At 41.7% G+C, this 22,418-nt stretch overlaps 2 protein-coding genes across 2 annotated transcripts; both read right to left on the reverse strand.

Annotated features, from left to right (window-relative positions):
* Positions 1–565: 565 nt before the first annotated feature.
* Positions 566–9,023, reverse strand: LOC140950269 (uncharacterized). The gene is made up of 7 exons (XM_073399481.1): positions 8,814–9,023; positions 7,741–7,869; positions 6,792–6,877; positions 5,972–6,092; positions 4,803–4,883; positions 3,719–3,840; positions 566–1,048 (listed from the first exon to the last, which is right to left on the reverse strand). Exons 1-7 carry the CDS (start codon positions 8,872–8,874, stop codon positions 893–895), a joined length of 756 nt encoding a protein of 251 aa, XP_073255582.1. The 5' UTR covers positions 8,875–9,023; the 3' UTR covers positions 566–892.
* A 4,977-nt stretch (positions 9,024–14,000) lies between these two features.
* On the reverse strand, positions 14,001–21,034 carry LOC140950703 (uncharacterized). Its single transcript, XM_073399946.1, has 8 exons — positions 20,753–21,034; positions 19,276–19,460; positions 18,554–18,685; positions 18,062–18,147; positions 17,459–17,579; positions 16,154–16,234; positions 14,989–15,110; positions 14,001–14,237 (listed from the first exon to the last, which is right to left on the reverse strand). The coding sequence occupies exons 1-8, from the start codon at positions 20,965–20,967 to the stop codon at positions 14,070–14,072; spliced, it is 1,110 nt and encodes a 369-aa protein (XP_073256047.1). The 5' UTR covers positions 20,968–21,034; the 3' UTR covers positions 14,001–14,069.
* Between the last annotated feature and the right edge of the window lie 1,384 nt (positions 21,035–22,418).

Raw genomic sequence — 22,418 nt, forward strand, 5'->3', positions numbered from 1 at the left:
AAAAAAGCTATAAGGCGGCAACAATAGAAGCATCAAAATTTAACATAACATAGTTTTACGTGCCTTATTTTCGAGTTCACTTTGTTTCTTGACGACGATCGATGCTTTCACTCTGAGTAATGTATGATGTATGAAAAAAGACTACACAAAAATATCATATGATTTAAGCGACTGAAACAGTCTAAGAAAAGTGATTTACGAGGTCGTCCTATCGCACCTCAAGGCAGTACTGTTGCAGTCTTGTTCACAGTTTTCATTGCTAAAGTAACAAAGGCATCACAAGTACCGTCCACGGAAGTTTTTAAACTCAAATATCACAATTCTAATGGCTCCGTTAATTCCAAGCGTGGTCATCCCCCCGGGCATTTGTCGGGCATCTTGTCGGTCCCGGCGGAGGGAAATTTGTCAGAAAACGTCTTCCCGGCGGGGCGTGGGGCTTTTGTCAATTCTTCTAGAAGCGGTTAATGTCGTTCCCTTTTTTCAGTATTTCACAGTTACGTCAAAATTAGCGGAGAAGAAGCTAACTTTCTTCTCAGCCCCACCGTCGGGGTTTTCTGAACCACCCGGCCCTACCGTGGGGCTTTTGTAGCCATTTCAGAAAAAAATGACAAATGCCCGACAAATGCCCCGGGGTATGGGCACGCTTAGAATTGACTGAGCCATTAAAGGCGCTACTGTCCGCTATGCCGACGGATTAATTACTCTATCTGGCATGATTTTAAGGACTTTCGTAAGTTCATTTTTTCTCTATGCCTCAGTATACGTTTTATTACAGTGGCCACTACCGTAGACTAACCAGCACCTGTTAGTCCCGTAATAATCGTTGTTTCGATCTCGGAAAGTTTCAAGTTCAAATCCTGAAACTCGCTTGCCTGTCCCTATCAAGGCTTTGTTACCGGCCACTTTTTTCTCCAGATTCACTCGTCTCTTTCTTCATTTTCTCGTATTCTTTAGTCTTCTTGATGAAACCCATATCAATCAAATTATATCCCATGTCTATTATACTGGTTTTCAGGTCTCTTGGTTGGTATCCAAGTTCTGCTTTGATCTACAATAGAACAAAAATAATTTAGAAAGGCCGCTTACTGTCAAAGGCAACCACGCCCTCAAAAGCTGACTACGTTTCGAGCGACTGCCTTTCTTCAGAACGACGCAAAGGATTGTGGGTCATAAAGGTTTTATTTACATATTGAATCGAATCCTGTCGCACACATAGCAGACGTAATCTAACACCAGCCTCGTACGCAGGGCAGTTCGCGCTATCCGAGTTAAAAGGGGAGCCTTGGAACCGAGCGCGAAATTTCCCGACAAACTTGACAGGTGACGTCACATCCGAAATCGCCGAGGATGACTGGGAACGAGGCTAATCTAACCCCAGTTTATAGTATCGTCTGCGAAGCGGTGCATATATCCTTGTCCTGGGCCACTTAACAGACACGGCGAGTTAACAGAAATGCGTTTTGAATTTCTCTTTAACCTGACTGTTAGTAATAGTAACAGGACTGAGTGGAGTCCAATTCGGTCTGTAATCATACGAGTGATTAACAAAATCGGACGACCGCGTAGCGCATTTTTGTGTTCCGTGTGGCAATTTATTTTTTGGGGTATTTTCGAGCGCCACGTTAACATATAGTGGTAATAGGACTGAGTGGAGTCCAGACCGGTCTGTAATCATACGAGTGATTGACAAACGCGGGAGTCCGATTTGTTTAATCACGAGTATGATTACAGACCGAATTGGACGACACAAAGTTCTGTTACCAATTAATCATAACTTTAACAAAATTTGTGATATATAGGGCTCTTTTTTAATCAAAACACAAGAAATTCCAAGATTTTTCCGCTAGCAATGAAAAAAAAGGCCATTTAAGCGCGCGCGTGATGGCGCGTACTGTCATATTAAACTGTCCTATTAATAATGGTAATTGAACTGAGTGGAGTGCAATTTGGTCTGAAATCATACGCGTGATTTCAAATCGAACGAGCGCGCAGCGTGAGTTCGATTTGAAATCACAAGTATGATTTCAGACCGAAATTGCACGACACGAAGTTCAATTACCACTTTATTACATCCATTTTGAAATCGCAGAATTTAGTCAGTACTATAGTTTATTGATCGAGTAGCCGGTTTGTTAAAAAGCCGAAACAAAAAAGCTTTTACATCTCATTTTGTATTCGAAACAGAAATGATGCGATATAGAACAAAAATGGTGCGATTTAAAACAGAAATGATCCGATTTAGAACATGAATGACGCGATTTGGAACAGATGCGATTTAGAGCAAAAAATGGTGCGATTTAGGAATAAATCACACTGCTGAGAGCCAATCAGATTGCACGGATAGCCAGTGATTTCAAAGTGGATGTAATAAAGGCTGAAATCAGGGCAGTTGAGAACCAATCAGATTTGAGAATTTTGTTATAGTTATGATTAAATGGACAATCGCATTTTTACAGATCCTGATTTTTAACAGGCCAATCATGGCGCGTAATCAAAGCCCGGTTAAAAGGTGGGGGCCAGAACAAGGATTTCGGAGTTGTATCGCAGACGAACTTAACCAGAAGTTTAGTTACGTCTGCGGCGCAGGCTAATGGTAGAGATACACCATAGAGATAAATAAATGCAACAGTGTCGTTCGGTCCCGACCTGCTATTCTTAGATTGTGGAACTGATTTGTACACTATGGGTCGGTTATTTAAACGAAGTTCAACTTAGGCCACGGTTTAGGAAATCTTTGGACCTCCAGATCTCTTCCTTACTGGGTTCTTTTAAGATGACAAATGCTTTTCTTGTCCACTTTATATGCTCTAATGAAACTGTTCACGATAAATGGCGTTTACATAAAAGCGTTCGGCAAACTGAAAATGGCTTAAAACGCGGTTTTGTTAAACACTGGCTAAACACCGTTTAAATAACTGGCCCATAGTGTACAGAGGAACCTCTGGGCTAAGGGACAGGAAAAATGTGTTCGCTATAACGAAGTTTTCGTTATAACGAGGTTTTTTTCCTCATAAAATTTTACTCTTACTGGGGTAAAGAAAATCGTTCGTTATACCGGGGACTTCGTTATGAAAAGGTTCGTTATAACCAGGTTCTATCTACTGTATCGGGATCCGGGGACTGTATTCAGTGTTTCATTTACACTTTGAAGTACTTTTAATCCAGGTTTTATCGTCTAATTTTTACATATTTACCAATTTTTGTACTGCGCTTTTATCGTTTCTGAATGGAAAAGGCGAGTTATAAATTATTATTTTCATTATTCATTATCATCATCATAATCATCAACATTACCATTAGCATTATTACTTTAATCATAACTACAACAAAATTTTTAAATCTGATTGTCTATCAACTGTCCTGATTTCGGCACTGATAGGACAGTACGCATCATGCCTAAGTAAATGGACAGTACGCGCGCACTGCTAATAAACAATTCTCGGAATTTCTTTTGTCGTAATTTTAAAAAGCCTAAAATACCACAAATTTTGTTATAGTTATGATTAATTGGTAACAGAACTTCGTGTCGTCCAATTCGGTATGTAATCATACTCGTGATAAAACGAATCGGACTTCCGCGTTTGTCAATCACTCGTATGATTACAGACCGGTCTGGACTCCACTCAGTCCTATTACCACTATATGTTAACGTGGCGCTCGAAAATACCCCAAAAAATAAATTGCCACACAGGAGACAAAAATGCGCTAGTTATGATACCTTCGAGTTGTCCAACCTCATCTCTTCGTCAAGCCAGGGTATCACCATCTTCAAAGGTTTATCAAACATTGCTCCAATTTTAAGTAGAGCGTTAGGACACTGAGTAGTGGGGACACGGTAACCTGAGAAATGAAATGAACAGTTACTTTGACGTCGAATTTGAAAGCGGAAGTATTACATGCTTGACCCTGTTCGCGATATCGACTACAGTAAATTTTCTAAACTGATCTCCGAGCATTTCCTTATTAAGAAAATGTAGCTTGAGCAAGGCTCCAGCACATTTATTCCATGAATTTAGCCACTCGCGCGATTTTCATTCATATAACACGCGCCATAGAGATTTGCTCCGTCTGCCGCTAGCTAAGACAATTAAGTACCAGGGCTCCTTCAGGTTCAGCGGAGCCAAGTTCTGGAACACGCTTCCTCTGGACCTGACGAGCGAGCATGATATCAATAAAAAAAATCGCGGAGTATTTTGGCAGTGGATCCGCCATCGTGCGAGGAAACGTTCTGCCGCCAAAATTTTTCCCAAACTCACACAAGTGAGCCTACTCGTAGGCTATCAAAATTTTGTTGGGAGTGTTTCATATCAGATCAAAGAATTTGCTGCGAAGCACCAAGGTAGCTAAGAAAATTTGTTTGTTCTGATCTATCCGAGAAATTCTGGTTGACACGTGAATTTACGTCCGCCCGTCCCGGCCCTTCGTCCGCACCACAGGGAAACCAAAGTGAAATGTCACACTTTCTAGCTAGTGTGGTAGCCGCACAGCCATGTTGTGGTCAATTGACAGCTGTCAAATCAGGATATCCGCTGACCAGTATCACTTGACCGTATCGCGGGTTCAGGTGTCGACCCATCGAGGCTACGTGTTTTTTGAAGTTCTCCCGTGACAAGTTACTAATTTGTAACTGATCGCAGGCTCAACCCCCAGTGGATTTCGTTGCAATAGTTACAAGTTTATTGTTTGAAGTAAATTATAAATTTTTCAACGTGAGCTTCGCCTTTAGCCTTATCTAAATTTATATACTACATGGTATCGTATACTCATCGTTATTTCCTGCTGTTATTCTATTTGTCACTTACCAAGAGGTCGAAATTCCTCATTCAGGATCTTTGCTAGGTCAACTATCCACATGGAAGCTGTAATTGAGATGAATCTATTTCCTAGCAAAAGTCCGTAAAGGAATATATCTTATATAATGTCAATGAGGATGACTGAGCCGCTGAGTTGGGCGCCATGTTCCATCTTAACACGACATGAGAAATTTCTGCAATTTGATTGGCTTAGAGCAGCGGTATTTCAACTTAATTTGAAATACCTACATGTGAAAATTACAAAACCTTTGCGGGTAGTAGTATGAAGAAATAATAGCATGATTTGTACGTGATATTTGGCATAAATAACACTCGTGATGTTTTAAAATTGTCTCAAATTTCACAATTATGTATGACAATTTCGAAATATCACTCGTGGTATTTAAGCCAAATATCACTACAAATCATGCTATTACCTATGCAAATTAGAGAGCTTTAGATTCTAAGACGAGTACGACTATGTGTACGAGTTTTTCTCAATAATAAATAGTGCTCGCGCGAGAACCAGCGTCATTTTGGCAGGAAAACGTGGTAGCCGTCGTCACTCTACTACGAGTCTTAGCGAGAATGTCGAACTGGCGGAAACAAGATATTTGGAAGTTTATCATCTTGCGATCGGGAGGGGGCGTAAACCTCCTTCACTAAAGATAACAGTGCTAACTTTTCTTGTGAAAAATGGTAAAATGAAGCTTTCCGGGGAGTCTATTTTGAGAATACGCGAAAAAACTTTAAGTCCAATCTCATACTTGTAGTCGTTCTGGTCCTCGAATCTAAAGGTCTCTATTGCCGAAACATGGGGAACAAGATTTGACGTCACGTGGGTTTGCTGAAAGGGTAGATGCCGGTTTTATTTGGTTTCTTCTATTTTATTTCATCGATATTGAATGAGAATTATGCAATTTGAACAAGGTACATGGCTGAAATGTTCTTGCCAAAGCACAATATTTTCATTATCATGTTGACGATTACCCTGGTCCCAGGCGTTTTTCTTGGAATTTTTGTCCGCGTGTGCCGAGAACGAGCCGAGCGGAAGCCGCGAAAATTAAATGGTGTTCGTAACTCGCTTTCTAAATCATCGGTATCAGGTCTACTGATTTAAACTACTGTTAACTGTATAACAGGTAACAGAAACTGTTAACATTTCCCCATCCACTTACCAGGCGCCTTGGGTGATGTCATAGCAGTGATGTGTGCTGCGGCCACGTCTCTGACGTCACACATTGGCAGTGATAACTTGGGAACCATTGGCATCTGTCGTTCAAGGAGTCGCCGGTGAAGCTGCAAACGATAATGACAGTCCATAGAGGGGTTTCAATAAAAGGAGCACTCTCTTAACCACAATCTATTTAGGTCTTTTAAGGACTTATTCATTTCACCAATATACCAATTCATTTCACAGGCTCTAGATTTTATACCCCTCATTCTAGTAGGTGAGTAAGACCACTTTTTACTCACTACCACCTACTTCACCACTGCACCGTTCATTGGAAAAAATTATTGAACGCCCTGTAATAGGAGCTTAGATTATCATAGCCTGCGAAAAAGCTCTCCATTTCGAGCGAGGCGAGACGCGAGACGTCCCTTTCTTTTTCGCGTCTTCCCCACTATCTGAGAGCCTGGAACAGGCTAATGGAGAGCTTGCTCGTAGGCTAGTATTATCAACGACTTACTCGTCGCTAGTGCCGGCCATTTAGGGGTAAATGAAGCAATCTCCTAGCTAGTTTTTTTGATGCTATAGTAAACTAGGATGTAAATCACTCTATAATGAACTTTGTGACTGAGCGGGTCTCTACTGGCATACACCCTGTTCATCCTCGAAGATCCAGCGGGGGGGGGGGGGGGGGGGGAAGGTGGGGGGTCAGTTGGGTTGGGAAAAAGGGCACGACGAAAGTTTTTAACCGAGGATGTAACCTGCTGTGACTGAGTTCCTGTGCGCTAAATTGCAGGACTCATTCAAAAGGAATTCTTGATACATACCTCCATACTACCGCAATTCGAACCGTGCAATACTGGTCCAAGAATTAATCCCGGTTGGATGGTACATAACTCAAACTTTTCGTCCTCTGAGAAACAATTGAGTGACTACATTCAGAACAGAGCGGATAAGGAGGGAGTACGAGCTCTTTATTACGCCTAATACTTTTGAGCTCTGAGGTTAATTCAGTTGTTGGCGTGCGGGTTTGCCTTGTCATGCTTTTGAACAATTGCAAGGCGAAAAAGAAAATAAGGGTCACCATTAAAGGGAAGAGATACTTGTCGAAGTAACGGTGCGCTCGAATTATTTCATATTATGATGAAAAATTGAAGATTAGATGTTACGCGTTACCCAGGGTTGTGGGCTCCTGACACCGCCCAATACGTCTTATCGTAGTGTGGTTATGGAATAGATTTCGATAGTCTTTACGATTCAAGTCTCTGAAAATTGATTCCTTTCTGCTGTGTAGTTTGCTAGCCTGCGGGCAGGTACTTAGCTTCTGTTGAGATTTCGCGCCGGGTTTCGCGTCGATGTTCGAACGGGCACTTCATGAGCCAGCTTAGCGCTTCAGTTCGTGCAAAACCGACGAAGATTCATCGTTCGTTTGCCATTCCTTCCATCCCCTCACCTCCATCCCCAAGAGGAAGCCCTGATCAGTGGCGGATCCAGGGGAGGGGCCCCGGGGCCGGGTTCCCCCTTATTTTTAGACCAAACTGAGGCCCGAAGGGCCGAAAAAATATTTTTGGAGCCCAGGCCCCCTCCTTATCTAAGGGTCTGGATGACCGCCTTCCCCCGCCCCGCCCGCTTATCTCAAGTTCTGGATCCGGCACTGCTGATTACAAGATAGCTTCGCCTTAATACATGAATTCTAACATAAATGCTGTTAGATTATGTCAGAAACTCATAAGGGTGAGTTTCTGATTATGTACTATATATATGTTTGTTGGTAACCTGGTAGATCCTTGACCAGTTCCCAGGCTGCTTTCTCGGCGAGATGCTTGCTCTTCTCATACGGTGAACTGCCTTCCAATGACGACCAGTCCTCTTCGGTAAAAATATGATCTTCACCTATTCGACCAGCTACAAACAAAAAGAAAGATAAGAGGCTAAAAATCATTTCAATGACTTGCTCGCAATCCACACACTTGTAACAATATGACAATCTTTTTCCTTACAGGTGTCAATGGCTTCTGTTTTCTTACCAGTAATCGCGCTACATGCACTTGTCACCACGACTCTTTTCACTCCACCCTTGGTTTTGGCACAAGCTTCAAGCACGCTTTTTGTTCCGTCCACCGCAGGCCCTATCAACTCCATATCATCTCTTGGATTCCCAGTAGGCAACGGTGACGCGACGTGAATGACATAAGTGCAATCTTTAACAGCCCTAATGGTGACAAACGACACATCGTATTGAATACCCGGAAAGTGCTTTGTGATAAAAAATCCGGGGGGGTACTCCTTATAATCAGTGGCCTATACGGAAAAGCTCCGCCCGAAAGGGGTACCTTTTTCAGGCAGGGTAGAGATTTCACTAGTTGCAACCGCAAACAGCAACGGTAATTAGTTTGTGGTGTTGAGGTTTGCTCGCGTATCCTGAACTTTATTTTAATTGGCCAGTATACAATCAACATTCCAGAAATTTTTCATGTGTTCACCGTTTCCCGAGTTTGTCAGTAAAAGTCTGCAGAAAGGATATAAACAAGAGATGACAAGAAAAATAAACAGTTCTCTGTCCTTAAGAAGTACAATAACCATGATAACAAGTTCGTTTGTTTAGTACACGAAATGTTGCTAAGTTGGGTAAATATCCAATCGGACTCAATTCGAGCAAAACCTTTTGCGTGACTTTGCATATTTCATTTATGCTAATCCAGTCAGCCAAAACATGTTTTGTCAGTTTATCAGCAATCATTTTGACCCTGAAAATGGCGTCAAGATGACACCGAAACGTAGCTCGTTCTTATCCACGTTATTTTTTTACTTGTTTCGGTATAACTAAACCTTTGCTTATTACTACTCACTCGACCCAAGTTTCTTTCTTTGTAAGATCTGCCTCAACCAATTCGAGTGGATATTTGTCATTCTCTGAAGACAGCTCCTTCAAGGGTTCGACCTTTGTCTTGTTTGCAAGATTTCGTACGGTTCCTCGCACGATGTAATCACCTGAATCTAGTAGTTGTTTGACAACATGCATAGCCAAGAAGCCCGAGGCTCCTGTTACGAGAACACGGGACATATTGCACCTGGTTTGAGGCAACCAGAGAAGTCAGAGAATCGGGTTGTAAAGCACTTGAACCGACCCAGATGACTGACCTGTCGTTCCCAGGATCCTCTCCTCCATGTCACACCAGCCGTGAAACCTCTTTTGTTTGAATATTTTGTTATCCCAAATGGTATGAAAAGAAAAGAAACCGTTCTCTATAGTAATATCAAATGAACTCTATTCATTTGACCACACTGGAATAGCCTGCACAACAGGCGCTTAATGAGCCAAGCGAGGCGAACGCGACATTTTGCGCGAAGCGCAAAACGAGCGTGAAGCGCGAGAGGAGGGGAGGAGAAAAAATTACGTGTTCGCCAGGTGGCTCATAAAGCGCATGTTATGCAGGCTAACACTGCAATGGATTCGAACCAATCGCAATTCCTTTCTTTAATTATATAGTCAAATCTCTGAAATCTCCGGTAAGCGACCACGGAAAATCTTAAGATAATGACTTTGTGGTTTCTTTATTTTGGCTGTTTGTAATCGTATAGGTTGGTCCTTCGACCGCCACTTCGATGCTGAAGTCACGCAACGTCCCGTCCATTGCGTGACTGCTAGGAAGGAGACCGTGTTACCGCGAGACAACACTTTCTACGACCGACACTTCGTGACAGGCCTTAACTGTCCTTCTCAGAGAGATATGAGACTTATAAAGAGTTTAGTCACAGTAAGACTGACAAACGGTCCCTTTCACATACCCTCAATCAAAAGAACACTGCATCCCTTATATTATAGCCTGCGAAAACATCCGTTTCCGCGCGTTCTTCGCCGATGGGGACGTTTCGCGCGGAGGAACGTCTGCGTCTCAGCGCCAGAAATTTCATACTGATGACGTAAGATCTGTCCAGAATCCGGTCAGAAGCGCTGATTGGTCGACGGAGTAGTTACATTGTTTTGGCTATTGTTTACGAATGACAGACAAAAGACAAAAGGCCACAAAGGGGAATTGTAAACGCGAAGAATCTCTAACAAAACTGTCGATATTTGTGGAATATAGTCTTCTCTAATAGAGGCATTTGAGTTTTGCTGGAGCTCGTTGGCAGATGAACACAACAATTTACCAAAATCGACCAGAAGACACGTAAAATTGGACAAATTTGTATTTGGAACCCCATGACAACTGGATTTATTATGTGAACATACACCGTATTCACAAATGGCGGACACGCGGGAAAAAACTGGTGCCTAGTCATGAAAGCGAGGCGTTGGAGGATAAACACAAATTGCAAATGAAGACTTTCCGTGAAACTTGCAGAGTGTTTAAGACGGATTCCAACTAAAATAACTTTGTACGGACTTCTTTTCAAATACAATTACGTGGGATGTCTTCTGCTTTTAATGTTTAGTAGTGATTTGCTGTTTGCAATCAAAAGGGACGCGTATATCTTCAAGGAAACAGGATGATTTTGTAGGTTTCCGAAGCATCAGAAGCTGGACATGACAAGTGGGCGATGACTGGAGAAAAGCGGCAAACAAGTTGGCCTAAACTTCACACTGAAATCGAATACGGAAGCCAGACCACTATAATTCTGTAAAACAGAAATAAAAACAGATATTGGTGGCGAGAAAAAGAGAAATAAGTGACGGGGCCTACTTGTCAACGGAAGAGACCTCTGCCATTACACAAAACAGGTCAAGTCGAGAGCGGGTGAAAGATTCATTCACGAGGCTCATTAATTCATGTCAGTGTCATTTTATACATATCTATGTATATATGTATGTCTGTATTTACAAATGCCTTTGGATCATATTAATTCCGTCGCTTTGGAGCGAATTGTTCGAGGTACGTTGGCAGAGCTTAGCAAAAATCTCATGATTTCTTTGTCATTGCGAAATAATTAAAAATAATTTTATCAAAAATTAGAAGCTGTAGTGTGTGAATCTTATGGCTTGCTATTTGCCTGGTCTCCTTTAGGGCATTATCTCAGAGAGCTCTTGGAAAAAAAGTGGTATAAAGCTTACATTTTACTAGGTTAAACTTTTAAGGCAATGTTTGTGTCATGACTGAACACGGCAAGCTTCTGTTTCGCATAATTAAATTCGAGTCTGGATCCGTTTAAGAAGACCATCATTTTATTTATTTATGTATTCTTCAACTTTAAAATATTATGGAACATAAAGTTAAAACTATTAACAGCCAAAGATAAGAAATACGAAATTACTCGCTGAAATGATATGTGTCCGGCTTACTTTGGCTTACCGAGTCTGCCGAGTAACAAGTTGAGCGTACTCCACTCGATCGCTCCTGCATTCATACTAAAAAAATAGTTCTAATTGATGTCCTTCATCAATAAAGACCAGAGAATAACGTCCTGGCAAACAAAAACCAAACATAACTTCATCGAAACCTCAGTCACCTGTTCTTTCCTGTCTTCCTTTTTTCCATCTCGACTTGAACTGTTTTGTTCAACGGCAGACGTCTCTTGCGTTAACAAGTAGGCCATGTATCTGTCGCTTATTTCTTTTTTTCTTGCCACCAAGATTTGTTTATATTTCTGTTTCACCGAATTGCAGTGAGCTGGCTTTCGTACTTGGTTTCAATGTGAAGTTTTAATTTGGGCCAACATGTTTGCCGCTTTTCTCCAGCCATCGTCCACTTGTCGAGCTTAGGGTAACCTACAAAATCATCCTGTTTCCTTGAAGATATACGCATCCCTTTTGATTGCAAGCAGCAAATCATTACTAGACATTAAAAGCAGAAGACATCCGACGTAATTGTATTTAAAAAAAGTCCGTACAAAGTTATTTTCGGTGGAATCCGTGCTAAACACTCTGCAAGTTTCACTGAAAGTCTTCATTTGCAATTTGTGTTTATCCTCCAACGCCTCGCTTTCATGACTAGGCACCAGTTTTTTCCCGCGTTTCCGCCATTTGTGAATACGGTGTATTGGATTGCGTCATCAGTATGGAATTTCTTTCGCCGAGTCGCAGACGTTCCTCCTCGCGAAACGTCCACAGCGGCGAAGAGCGAGGAGAAACGGATGTTCTCGCAGGCTACTTCTATTAAAAAAAAACAAAAACAAAAACAAAAATCGTCTTTGGCCAATTTTTTCACCCGATTTGGCATTTTATGGCCAGATTTGGTTGTTTTGTACGGAAAGTTTTCTTCTCAACTTCCTCACCAGCCAAAATATGCTTATGTTTTAAAAGCCTTTATCTTTCATATAATTCAACTCGTGAAATCCTTACCCTTTCATAAAGCTGACGCCAGAAAAAGGTACCCCTTTCGAGCGGTAAAAAAAGTATAAAGTAACAACAATAGAAGCATCAAATTTAACATAACATAATTTTACGTGTCGTTTTTTCAAGTTCACTTTTCTTAATGACAATCGACCCTTTCACTCTGCATGAAAAAAGAGAACAGACGACAATCAGTCATATGATTTAAGCAACTGGAACTCTGATTTACGGCGAGGTCGTCCTATCTCACCTCAAGGCAGTACTGTTGTAGTCCTATTCACAGGTTTCATTACTGAACTAACAAAGGCATCACAGGTGCCATCCACGTACGTTTTTTGACTTAAATTTCAAACACTTGTATCACAATTCTAATGGCTCAGTTAATTCTAAGCGTGTCCACCCCCAAGCCCCTTCCACCCTGGCATTTGTCGGGCACCTTGTCGGTCCCGGCGGAGGGAAATTTGTCAGAAAACGTCTTCCCGGCCAGGCGTGGGGCATTTGTCAATTCTTCGAGAAGCGGTTAACGTCGTTCCCTTTTTTCAATATTTCACCGTTATGCTAAACTTAGCAGAGAAGAAGTTAACTTTCTTCTCGGCCCCACCCGTGGGGGTTTTGTATGAACCGCCTGGCCCTACCGTGGGGAATTTGCAGCCGTTTCAGGAAAAAATGACAAATGCCCGACAAATGCCCCGGGGGGGGGATGGACAAGCTTGGAACAGGCCAATTCCGATATATTAAAATTCATACTTGGCTGCGAGGCTTGGGGGAATACGACACTTCGATATATCCCATAACGCACCTTATTCGCCCCCAAAATTTTCCATGACTTTGTTTTTCATTTCTCCTGGGTATTACAGCCGTCCCAAGAGAAACTGGAAACAATGCTTATGCAAAATTTTTGGCGGCAAATAGGGTGCATTATGGAAAATGTGGAAGCGGCGTATACACCAAAACAAATCATCTTGAGGTTCAGTAATGAATAATACATTTCTTTTGTTTTATTCCCCCAAGCCTCGGAACCAAGTATGAATTTTAATATATCGAAAAGGGTCTATTGACTGAGCCATAAAAGGCGCTACTGTCGCTATGCCGACGGATTAATTACTATATCTGATTTTAAGGACTTTCGTATGTTCATACTTACTGAGACCTTGATTATTCTGGATACCCCAAAACCCGAAACTACTAATTGTTTATTATACATATATCGTTATGAAGGGAATAACGACAAACACACCATCGCACGGAACAAAGTTTGACACTGCCCTTGGAAATCATGCATTGTGCGCGCAACCTACAGATTAGTCAATTATCTGCTAGCAGATAACTAACTAATCTGTAGGTTGCGCTAATTTCCAAAATTAACTGCACGCTCCTAACCAATAAGAAGACAGATAGTGAGTATAATGTATAACAAAGTCCTTTGAATGATTATCACATAATTATCTTTCGGCCATAAATGAATTAACAGTTGCGAGATTCCTTTTGTGAAAGTCTCAGCAATGAAATATTCTCATGCCAAGTCTGCTAACAACATTCGTTTCTCTTCTCATACTTATCTTTAAATATATAAACAGGTCAGTAAAAGCTACAAAATCAAGTAAACATAACAATGAGTATTTTCGTCCCTTAAACCTGAACACTTGTATACTAAGTACTTTTCTCTAACCTATGATCCTGACCAACCTCGTCTCCAGGGCTTTTCCCTTAAAAAATGGGTGGGTCATTTTTTAAGGGAAAAGCCCTGGAGACGAGGTTGGATCCTGATTACACTAAAGGCGGGGTCGGTTAACTGTTTTATGCGGTCCCCCTTGAAAACCATGATTAATCCTTTTCATTTCTTTGAAAATCGGCATTTCTTCTCTTCAGATTCACTAGCTTCTCCCTTGGCCTTTTTGTATTCTTCAGTCTTCTTGATGAAACCCAAGTCAATCAGATTATATGCCATGTCTATTATGGTGGTTTTCAGGTCTCTTGGTTGGAATCCAAACTCTTCTTTGATCTATAGAAAAACAACAAATAACATGATCAGTCGTTTGGGTTTGTAATATAGTGAAAAAAAAATAGTTTTATCACATTTTCCACTTTTCCAGTCGTTGAAAAAAGGGTTTCTTGATGTTTTGGACGGGTGCAATCACCAAATGACGCATCGCGCCATATAAGGTAATCAAAGACAGACAAGGATTGTGGATTCCACGTTGTGGATTCTGGACTCCAGGTATTGGATTCCGGACTCTTCCTTGTCAGCAGAACTTGGATTCAAGATTCCCTCCTCTCCTGCCAGTCATGTCCAATACTGCCGCACTGTTACGGACTGTTAAGAGCAGTCGACGGATCGTGCGCTCCTCAATACAAACCGTCAGCATTACCAACAGTCCGTATTCTGCACACAGACGAAGCGTGCATCTCATTATTACATCAGAGCACAGTATACGCGAGGTTTGCGATCTGTACGATCCGTACGGATCAACAAACCGTATATACCCTCTCTTTCCATGAAATATTCTACGTACCACCAATGAGATGCAATTTTCGGATCGTAAACAGCTCTTTACGGACCGTACGCGAGTTTTGCAATCCGTACGGATCGTAAAATGGCTTATACGCACCGTTACAGTGCGAGTATATTGGACAACCCTGGTTTCCGCGGTACTAAGAAACACCCAAAGAACGAAAACGCAAAAATTAGCATTAGACCCTGAAACACTAAAGCATGCGCAGTATAGGAAAAAAAAACACACTGGCTATGATACCTTAGAGTTGGATATGTTAAGTTCATGATCAAGAGAGGGCACCATCAACTTTACAGTAGCATCAAACAACGCAACAATTTTTAGCAGGACGGATGGACTCTGGGTGGTAGGGACATTATAACCTGAGAAATGAATAATAAGCAAGTTAGTTTAACGTGGAAACTTAAATTACAAATATTAACATGTTTACAAACATGACGCGCGTTAAAAGAGAAAATGTGAAAATCGGTTCTGGTCAGTTTCCTATGAATCAAATAAGACCACACTGAGCTCTTTGATATGTCGCCCAATATAAGGTATGACGGAATTCTGGAATCCGGGAAATTTTTGCTGGTGGAATCCGGAATCCTGGGCTGTGGAATTCGTTATTCAACTCAAGGAAATCCGGAATCCCGATCGCTGACAATTGGAATTAGAGCAGTACACTGATCCTTACGGCAGGAAGAGTGATAGGAAAAATAAAGAAAGAAAACAAAAATAAAATGGTGAATAACATTTGCCCGATTTTTCGATCAGTTTACTGCTTTAATTTTAAAATGGTGAATAACATTTGCCCGATTTTTCGATCAGTTTACTGCTTTAATTTTAAAATTTGGTATTGAATATTTTACTGATCGAGGTCTACTAAAGATCCGGCTGACCCTCACTGGTGTCGTTGTGGTTTTGCCTTCACAAGTGTTGATTAGTAGTACACTAAGACGATTCGCGATGCTCAGGTTAAACCTAAAAATTGGCATATTCCGTGTGGTTTTCAATTTGTTCTTAACAAGACCTTCTGGGTCGGTTGTTTAAACGAAGTCTAAAAGTCTTAGGCCGCGGTTTAAGAAATCATTAGACCTCCAGATCTCTTCCTAATGATACGGTAGAACGTGCAAAAAATAACGGTGCAACTTGTTTATTGTTGCAAAACGAGATAAAGAACGATCGATGTTGCGCGTTTTAACCAGCCACGAATCAAACCTGTCACAAACCAACATTTCCAAATTCCAATTCGACCAGGCCCAGAACAAAAAGAACCACTCTGTGGATATGCTACCTCTAAATAGTTATTCACTTATGTATTAATATATCAGTACATTTATTTATCTATTTATAGACTTTACGTGGCTTAGATAAACATAACGTGCAAATGGCGGTGTTATGGTCATTGTTAATTTTCACTTACCGAGAGGTCGGAATTCCTCATTCAGAGTCTTTGCTAAGTCAACTACCCAAATGCAAGCAGTGATTGCGATGAATCTATTGCCTAATAAAAGAGGAATATATCCTTATCTCAGTAAGGATACTGAGACCTCCCCCTGGGGCGTAGTCCACAAAGTTTTATACGGGGACTGGTGGAGGCTCCGCTCCGAGGTCCAATCCCTTACCCTTTAATATACCATTTTTGAGAGAAAAAGTACCCCTTTCCTATATTTCATTTTTCGTATACCTAGTCTGAGAACTGGAATCCTTCTAACTGCTGTAACTGATGCATATCAATGGCTTCGCACAAGTCTCAATTTAAAACGGAGGCTTAGGCAACTACGAAATGGCCTATATTCATCCAAAGAGGGGCATCGAATTTTATCAACTGTTATCTCATAGAGGCCTTTTATGTAAGTTTTTCAGTTTACGTCTCCGTTACACCCCAGAAAACTGAATTGAAAGAGAGGTGGTCGCAGATAAAGAGGGGCCTGGGACTCGCTGCTAACATCCAAACCACCTTCAGTGAAGCCTCGTCCCCAAGACTTTACATAAAGAACTTTCACGTAGCAGTCGTGCAGTGACGACAAAAAAATACACCAAAAAGTGTAAGCACGTGGAGAAGAGTTTTAGAAGACTTATTCAGAAGGAGAATAACATTATTGAGCCTTTTGCGTTTTCACAGCGCGTTGCCTTCGCCGGTCCCGTCGCCGTCGTAATCGCTTAAACTTAATTTCATCTCACCGTGGTCAGATGAAACCACGGTTCGTATTCTTTTGAGCTCTCTCGAAATTCCATGACTTTTTCAAGTTTTCCATGACGTTAGGTTTACCTTAAATGTTCTCACTGAAACTTTTCTTGTTATAGGGTATTTTTTCCTAACAAATTTCAACAGACAAACTCTGGTCAGTCACCAAAATGCGTCCCATTAGGGCTGTTTGATTACCCCCCTCTATCTTACATTTCCCTTGCTAATCTACCAGATACAGCTTTAATTTTACATACCTTTCAAGGACCGACAATTAAATTTCGTCGTTGAAATGAATTTCTTAAATTTCTTGATTTAACAGGTTTTCAATGACCCGCACGAACCAAGAGAGGAAAAAGACCGTCATGCTCTCTTGGCACGAACCCTGTAACCGCCCTTTGAAAGCGCGCCTATTTGAGTGGTGACAACTTAGTGATTCCTAATACTGCTGACATCACCTCTTACCTTCACACTTACTTAACCTCGTTCCCAGGGCTAGGAAGAAAGAGAGAGAACCTTGGGAACGAGGTTGTCACTTACCGGGCGCCTTGGGTGACGTCATAGCAGTGATATGTGCCGCGGCCACATCTCTGACGTCACTTATTGGCATCGACATCTTTGGAACCATTGGCATCTTATGTTCAAGCAACTGCCGGTGAAACTGCAAGTAGCAACAGGAAGCCATTACAGGCGGGTTCAGTAGAATATGGTAATAGGACTGAAACTTCGTTTACACGGGTTCGGACAAATTTTGAACGATCAAACTGGCTTGCAAGGATCCGCCTTCCGTTACACGGGATCGGCTGAGCCGTGCAAATTTTCTTGAACGGCAAACTGTGCAGGTTTTTTTCCTGATCAGAAGTAGGTCAAAATTTGGACAGGTATGGTTTCTCTGTTAAGTAGATTTGTGTTAACACCTGAACCATGTAAGTTTTTGCACAATTTCCGCGGTAAAGGCCTGGAGCCTTGTTACGCGTCTTTGGTAAAAAAAAAAGCCACTCCAATGCTGACGTGGTTGCTGACACTGGCAAACATTTGTAGGGACTCGTGTTAACAGTACTGTAACAGAATTTGAACGGTTAATCCGTGTAAATGGGTTGCACAGGAGGGGTGGGGGGGGGGGTGAAAAAAAATGATACGTACCTCCATACTAGTGCAATTCGAGCCATGCAATATTGGCCCAAGAATCAGTCCGGGATTGATGGTACACAACTCGAACTTTTCATCATCTGAAAACAACAATGAGCGGGTCAGTTGAGAGCAAGGTTAAAGCTGGGAGGTATCTGTAAGTTTTCATAGCGTCTTTTTTGCTTATATAAAGACAAAAAGGACCATTTCTGTGGTCGGGGGTCATTTACCGTACTGTACAGATCTCCAGTGCAGAAAGAATGAGGATTTATACTCGTCAAAAAAAGAGCAATCTTACTGTTTTTTTTTGTTTTTTTGTTTTGTTTTTTTTTTTTTTTTTTTTTTCAGGTTTTGTGTTGGTTTTCGCGCAAGGACCAACACGCTAGCAGAACTCTCGAAGTAAAGATTCGGGGCTTATTCGTCGCTTGCTGCCCAACAATAGAATTCGCACGCAGGTTAGCTTTTGCCTTACAACTGAGAGTTTACAAGAGACATGTTCGAATTAACCTGGTAAATCCTTGACCAGTTCCCATGCTGCTTTCTCGGCCAAGTGCTTGCTCTTCTCATACGGGAGACTGTTCTCCAGTGAGGACCAGTCCTCCTCGGTAAAAACATGGCCGTCTTCGCTGACTCGACCAGCTAGAAACAAACAACATTCATTTACAGCCTTAACTTGTTTTTAAACAGGCTTTACCAGTTCAAGGTTAATTTATTCGTCCCGTGGCACTGGAAGGCGCTTCGTAGCAAGAGTTCTGCCTGTAGTAGAATTGAAACCACTGCTCGCAGGGCACTCCGGCGGTACACACAATTTTAAGGCTTCGGCGGAAAAATGTAACTTAATTTGTGTGCTCACTGCGTTTCAAGCCTCTTAGGCACTTTTTAATACCATTTTCTTCAGCGGCGGTTTTTCAACCATGTACCCAGGCGGATCAGCGTATGAACACAGGAAAATGTTTGAGGCAAACTTAAAAAGGAAATCTATTTTGCTCATTTACTAAGGGAAAAGAATAACTCTCATATAACGTCTTATAATTGTTGCCGTATGAAAAATTAGTTAGCCAGGTCTAAAGTGGGGTATAGTTGCTCAGAGCTCTCATAGGGAGCTCGAGGCCGGGCCCTTGGGTCTCCTATGTACAAATCACTGTATCCACGCCTTAAGTTGGTGTCACTGTTCACTGGAAAGTGGAAACGGACTATTTATAGGTGACTAAATGAAGATCAACTCTTACAATAAATCGCAGCACAGGAGCTTGTAAGCACAACTCTTTTCACTCCACCCTTGGTTTTGGCACAAGCTTCAAGCACGCTTTTTGTTCCGTCCACCGCTGGTCCTATCACTTCCATCTCATCTTTTGGATTCTGCGCTGGGAAGGGTGACGCCACGTGAATGACATAGGTACAGTCTTTAACAGCCCTGTCAGTGACGAACAGACGATCAGTTACACGGTATAAAATAGCTGGAAGGCGCTATAAGACTACAGTGAAGATCAAAAGTGTCGGGACCTTTCAAGCGAGTCATTTTGCTCTGGAAGTAATGTAATTAATGTTATTACCGTAGTCAGTATCCTAGTCCCTTGGAGTTCCAGTTGGAACTGGAATACACTTTCGCACGATGACTTCACCGAGAAGAACGAGCCGTTCTCTCGCCTTCTCCACCTCAAACTTCGTGACAACGGCTTCGGAGGTCAAAGAGACAAGCCAATGGGAAGCAGGGAAACCATTTCTCTCTGGAACTAGTTAAGAAATAGCCTGGGAGACAGGCGTTTGAGAAAGGAAGAGGAAGGGGACTTCAGGCGGGCGAAAAACGTAAAGGGTGCGCGAGGGGAGGGAGGGAACACGTTCTTCCCCTGTCTTGTCTCCGCCAGCGCTCGTGAGCCCAAATTCCTTTCCTCTTCCCTGTTGAACGCCTGCCACGCAGGCTAGTTTAGTAAGTATGTGCTCGGGGGCTTTCCTGTTCTTGTAACAAACCTCGTGTATGAACTCCCGGTCTCTCTTCTGGCCACCGCCGGGTCTCGCGAGATACCTTTGTTGTATGGAACCGAGAATCCCTCATTCTCTCCTGATAGAACTAATTCAGTGGGATAATTTTTGAAAGTTATGCAAACTCCCGACCTTCTCTAGGGTTTGCATAACTGCCCCCGACTTTCTCTTAGGTTTGCATAACTGCCTCGAACCAAGAAAAAATTTTTCTATTTCTTTATACGTATATGACCACATATTGCTTTACATAGTTTTGATTTCTGAGCGAAAACAAAGAAAATGTTGTTTTTTAACTTTTTGTGCCCGGGCTTTTGTGTACACTAATATATCATATTTCATTGTAATTACAAAATTTAGCATAAATTTTCTGCACGAATGAAAGAACGGCAAATAAAAATTTGTAAACAACAACGCAGGGGTTATGTATGTAGAATTTTTACAAAACTCTTGCATTTCGTTGTTATTTCATATTTTTCACACTTTATAAAATACTTCCTGTGAAGACTTGACTAGTACAATTTACTAATTTTACCCGTTATTTTCATCGACAAAATATAGCGTGGTGTGACTCAGCAAATTAAATTAAGATTGATTTCATGTGGGATATTGAATATTACAATAATCTGCATAAAAAACCGGTATAAACTGCACGGAAAGGACATAACACAAACAACAGGAAAATATAAAGAACTGCTTAGTTGTATAGTTAGCGACTACATTACTCACTCGACCCAAGTTTCTTTCTTTGTAAGATCTGCTTCGACCAATTCGAGTGGATATTTTGCGTTTTCCGGAGACAGCTCGTTCAAGGGTTTGACCTTTTTCTCGTTTGCAAGACTTCGCACTGTTCCTCGTACGATGTATTCACCTGAATCGAGTAGTTGTTTGACAACATGCATAGCAAGGAAACCAGAGGCTCCTGTTACGAGAACACGGGACATATTGCACCTGGTGTGAGCCAACTATTACGGTAAGTAAATTTATCACCTTGAAACGACAGAACTATGGTCATTCGTTCCTAGGTTCCTCTCTTCCACACTCGATATAAATAACTACGAGAATGGAATGGGACTAATCGCATTGTGGATGGCGGATGGATCGCAAGCCAGGACACAGTTACAGTCGAATAACGGAAATTCCACACTCTAGGGCTTCCTCTCGCACTACAAGGCGGCATCCACGGGCTCAACTGTTTTGGACCACGGCCGTACAACCGGAAAGTACTGCTCAGTAGCTTTTGTTTGAATTTGAATTTTAGTTCGATATTATTCATCTATCGGAGTATGACTTTATGTTGGAGTATTATTTGGGCGGTCTCAAAGTCAAAATTCTATTTTATTGGCTATTTCAGCATTAAAGGATTGTACGCGTCATGCCAAAGTAACGGGACAGTATCTAGCTAACCTGGGATCAGGCCCAATTTTAGCGGTTCTCATACATTCTCTCTAACGGCTACCGCTAACCTTGCCCGCCGGAATGTTATTTTCAAAGCGAAACGAAAATAGAGCCTGATCTCAGGTTATATCTAGCCTGGTCCAGGCGTTCAGATCGTGGGGACGGTGCAGAGCAGAAAAAAAAAAAACAACGACGAGGTGGGGTAGGGGTGAGAGCGAGGGAACGCCTGTAAGACTTTTTAACAAAAGCTCGTTCCGGTATACCAGATTCTGGTATACCCTATGATTGGTCTATTTTGACAGCTCTTGTCAGAACTAAGAGGTTCAATACGTTGATTGGAAATATGGAATACAGCCGTTTCACTTTGGCCTTGTTCCTCGCTGCTAAAGACGTTTCGCCTTGGCGGCTACTCAAGCTCAACAGTTCAACAGAGTTGGAGTTGCTACAACAGTAGGGAAGCGTGGACGAATTGGCTGTGAATGTATATAGAAGAGAAGAAAATGCAGCTTCTTTAGCTCTAAATTTAGAATTTCCTGACAGCTGGCTGTCAAAACACTCACCTGAATATTGTGAAAGCCGATTTTGTGAAAAGGAACAAATGTGCTGGTCTCGGGACGTACTTTTGACTTTTGAGATCTCTATTCGCTTATCACGTCTTCCAAAGCTTCACGTTGAAGCTTTTACTAACAAACAAATTCAAACAGCATTTCAATAATAACAGCAAAAACTGACAGCCGCTAGTATATGATTTGTTGAATTAAAATCAACGGCAGAGAAAGTGGATCGAGTAATGCTTGCCAGTTCTTTCATTTTTGGAGGTAAGGGGTATATTAGTTTGCAGAGATAAAAATATAAAAGATGGATATAGGTATATTTTTTTTAATTCAGTTAACAGTGCGGTTTGTCACCCGTTGCTTGATTGATAATAAACCGGAAACTACGTTCGGATTACTAGCCGAAAAAGTGGGCGGAATGACCTTTTGAAAGCAAATGTCAC

The sequence above is a fragment of the Porites lutea genome, chromosome 10 (genome assembly GCF_958299795.1).
Source record: "Porites lutea chromosome 10, jaPorLute2.1, whole genome shotgun sequence".
NCBI lineage: Eukaryota > Metazoa > Cnidaria > Anthozoa > Scleractinia > Poritidae > Porites > Porites lutea.

What these genes read in the sequence shown, in the direction of transcription:
- LOC140950269 (XM_073399481.1), bottom strand. Translation starts at nt 8,874, where the DNA reads ATGACAAATATCCACTCGAATTGGTTGAGGCAGATCTTACAAAGAAAG. An exon ending in ACTGGTCAAGGATCTACCAG is followed by an intron (nt 6,878 to 7,740) that starts GTTACCAACAAA and finishes ATTGTTTCTCAG; the next exon opens with AGGACGAAAAGTTTGAGTTA. An exon ending in CGAATTGCGGTAGTATGGAG is followed by an intron (nt 6,093 to 6,791) that starts GTATGTATCAAG and finishes TATCGTTTGCAG; the next exon opens with CTTCACCGGCGACTCCTTGA.
- LOC140950703 (XM_073399946.1), bottom strand. Translation starts at nt 20,967, where the DNA reads ATGTCCCGTGTTCTCGTAACAGGAGCCTCTGGTTTCCTTGCTATGCAT. An exon ending in GACGTCACCCAAGGCGCCCG is followed by an intron (nt 16,235 to 17,458) that starts GTAAGTGACAAC and finishes CTCTTTTATTAG; the next exon opens with GCAATAGATTCATCGCAATC. An exon ending in TTAACATATCCAACTCTAAG is followed by an intron (nt 14,238 to 14,988) that starts GTATCATAGCCA and finishes GTTTTTCTATAG; the next exon opens with ATCAAAGAAGAGTTTGGATT.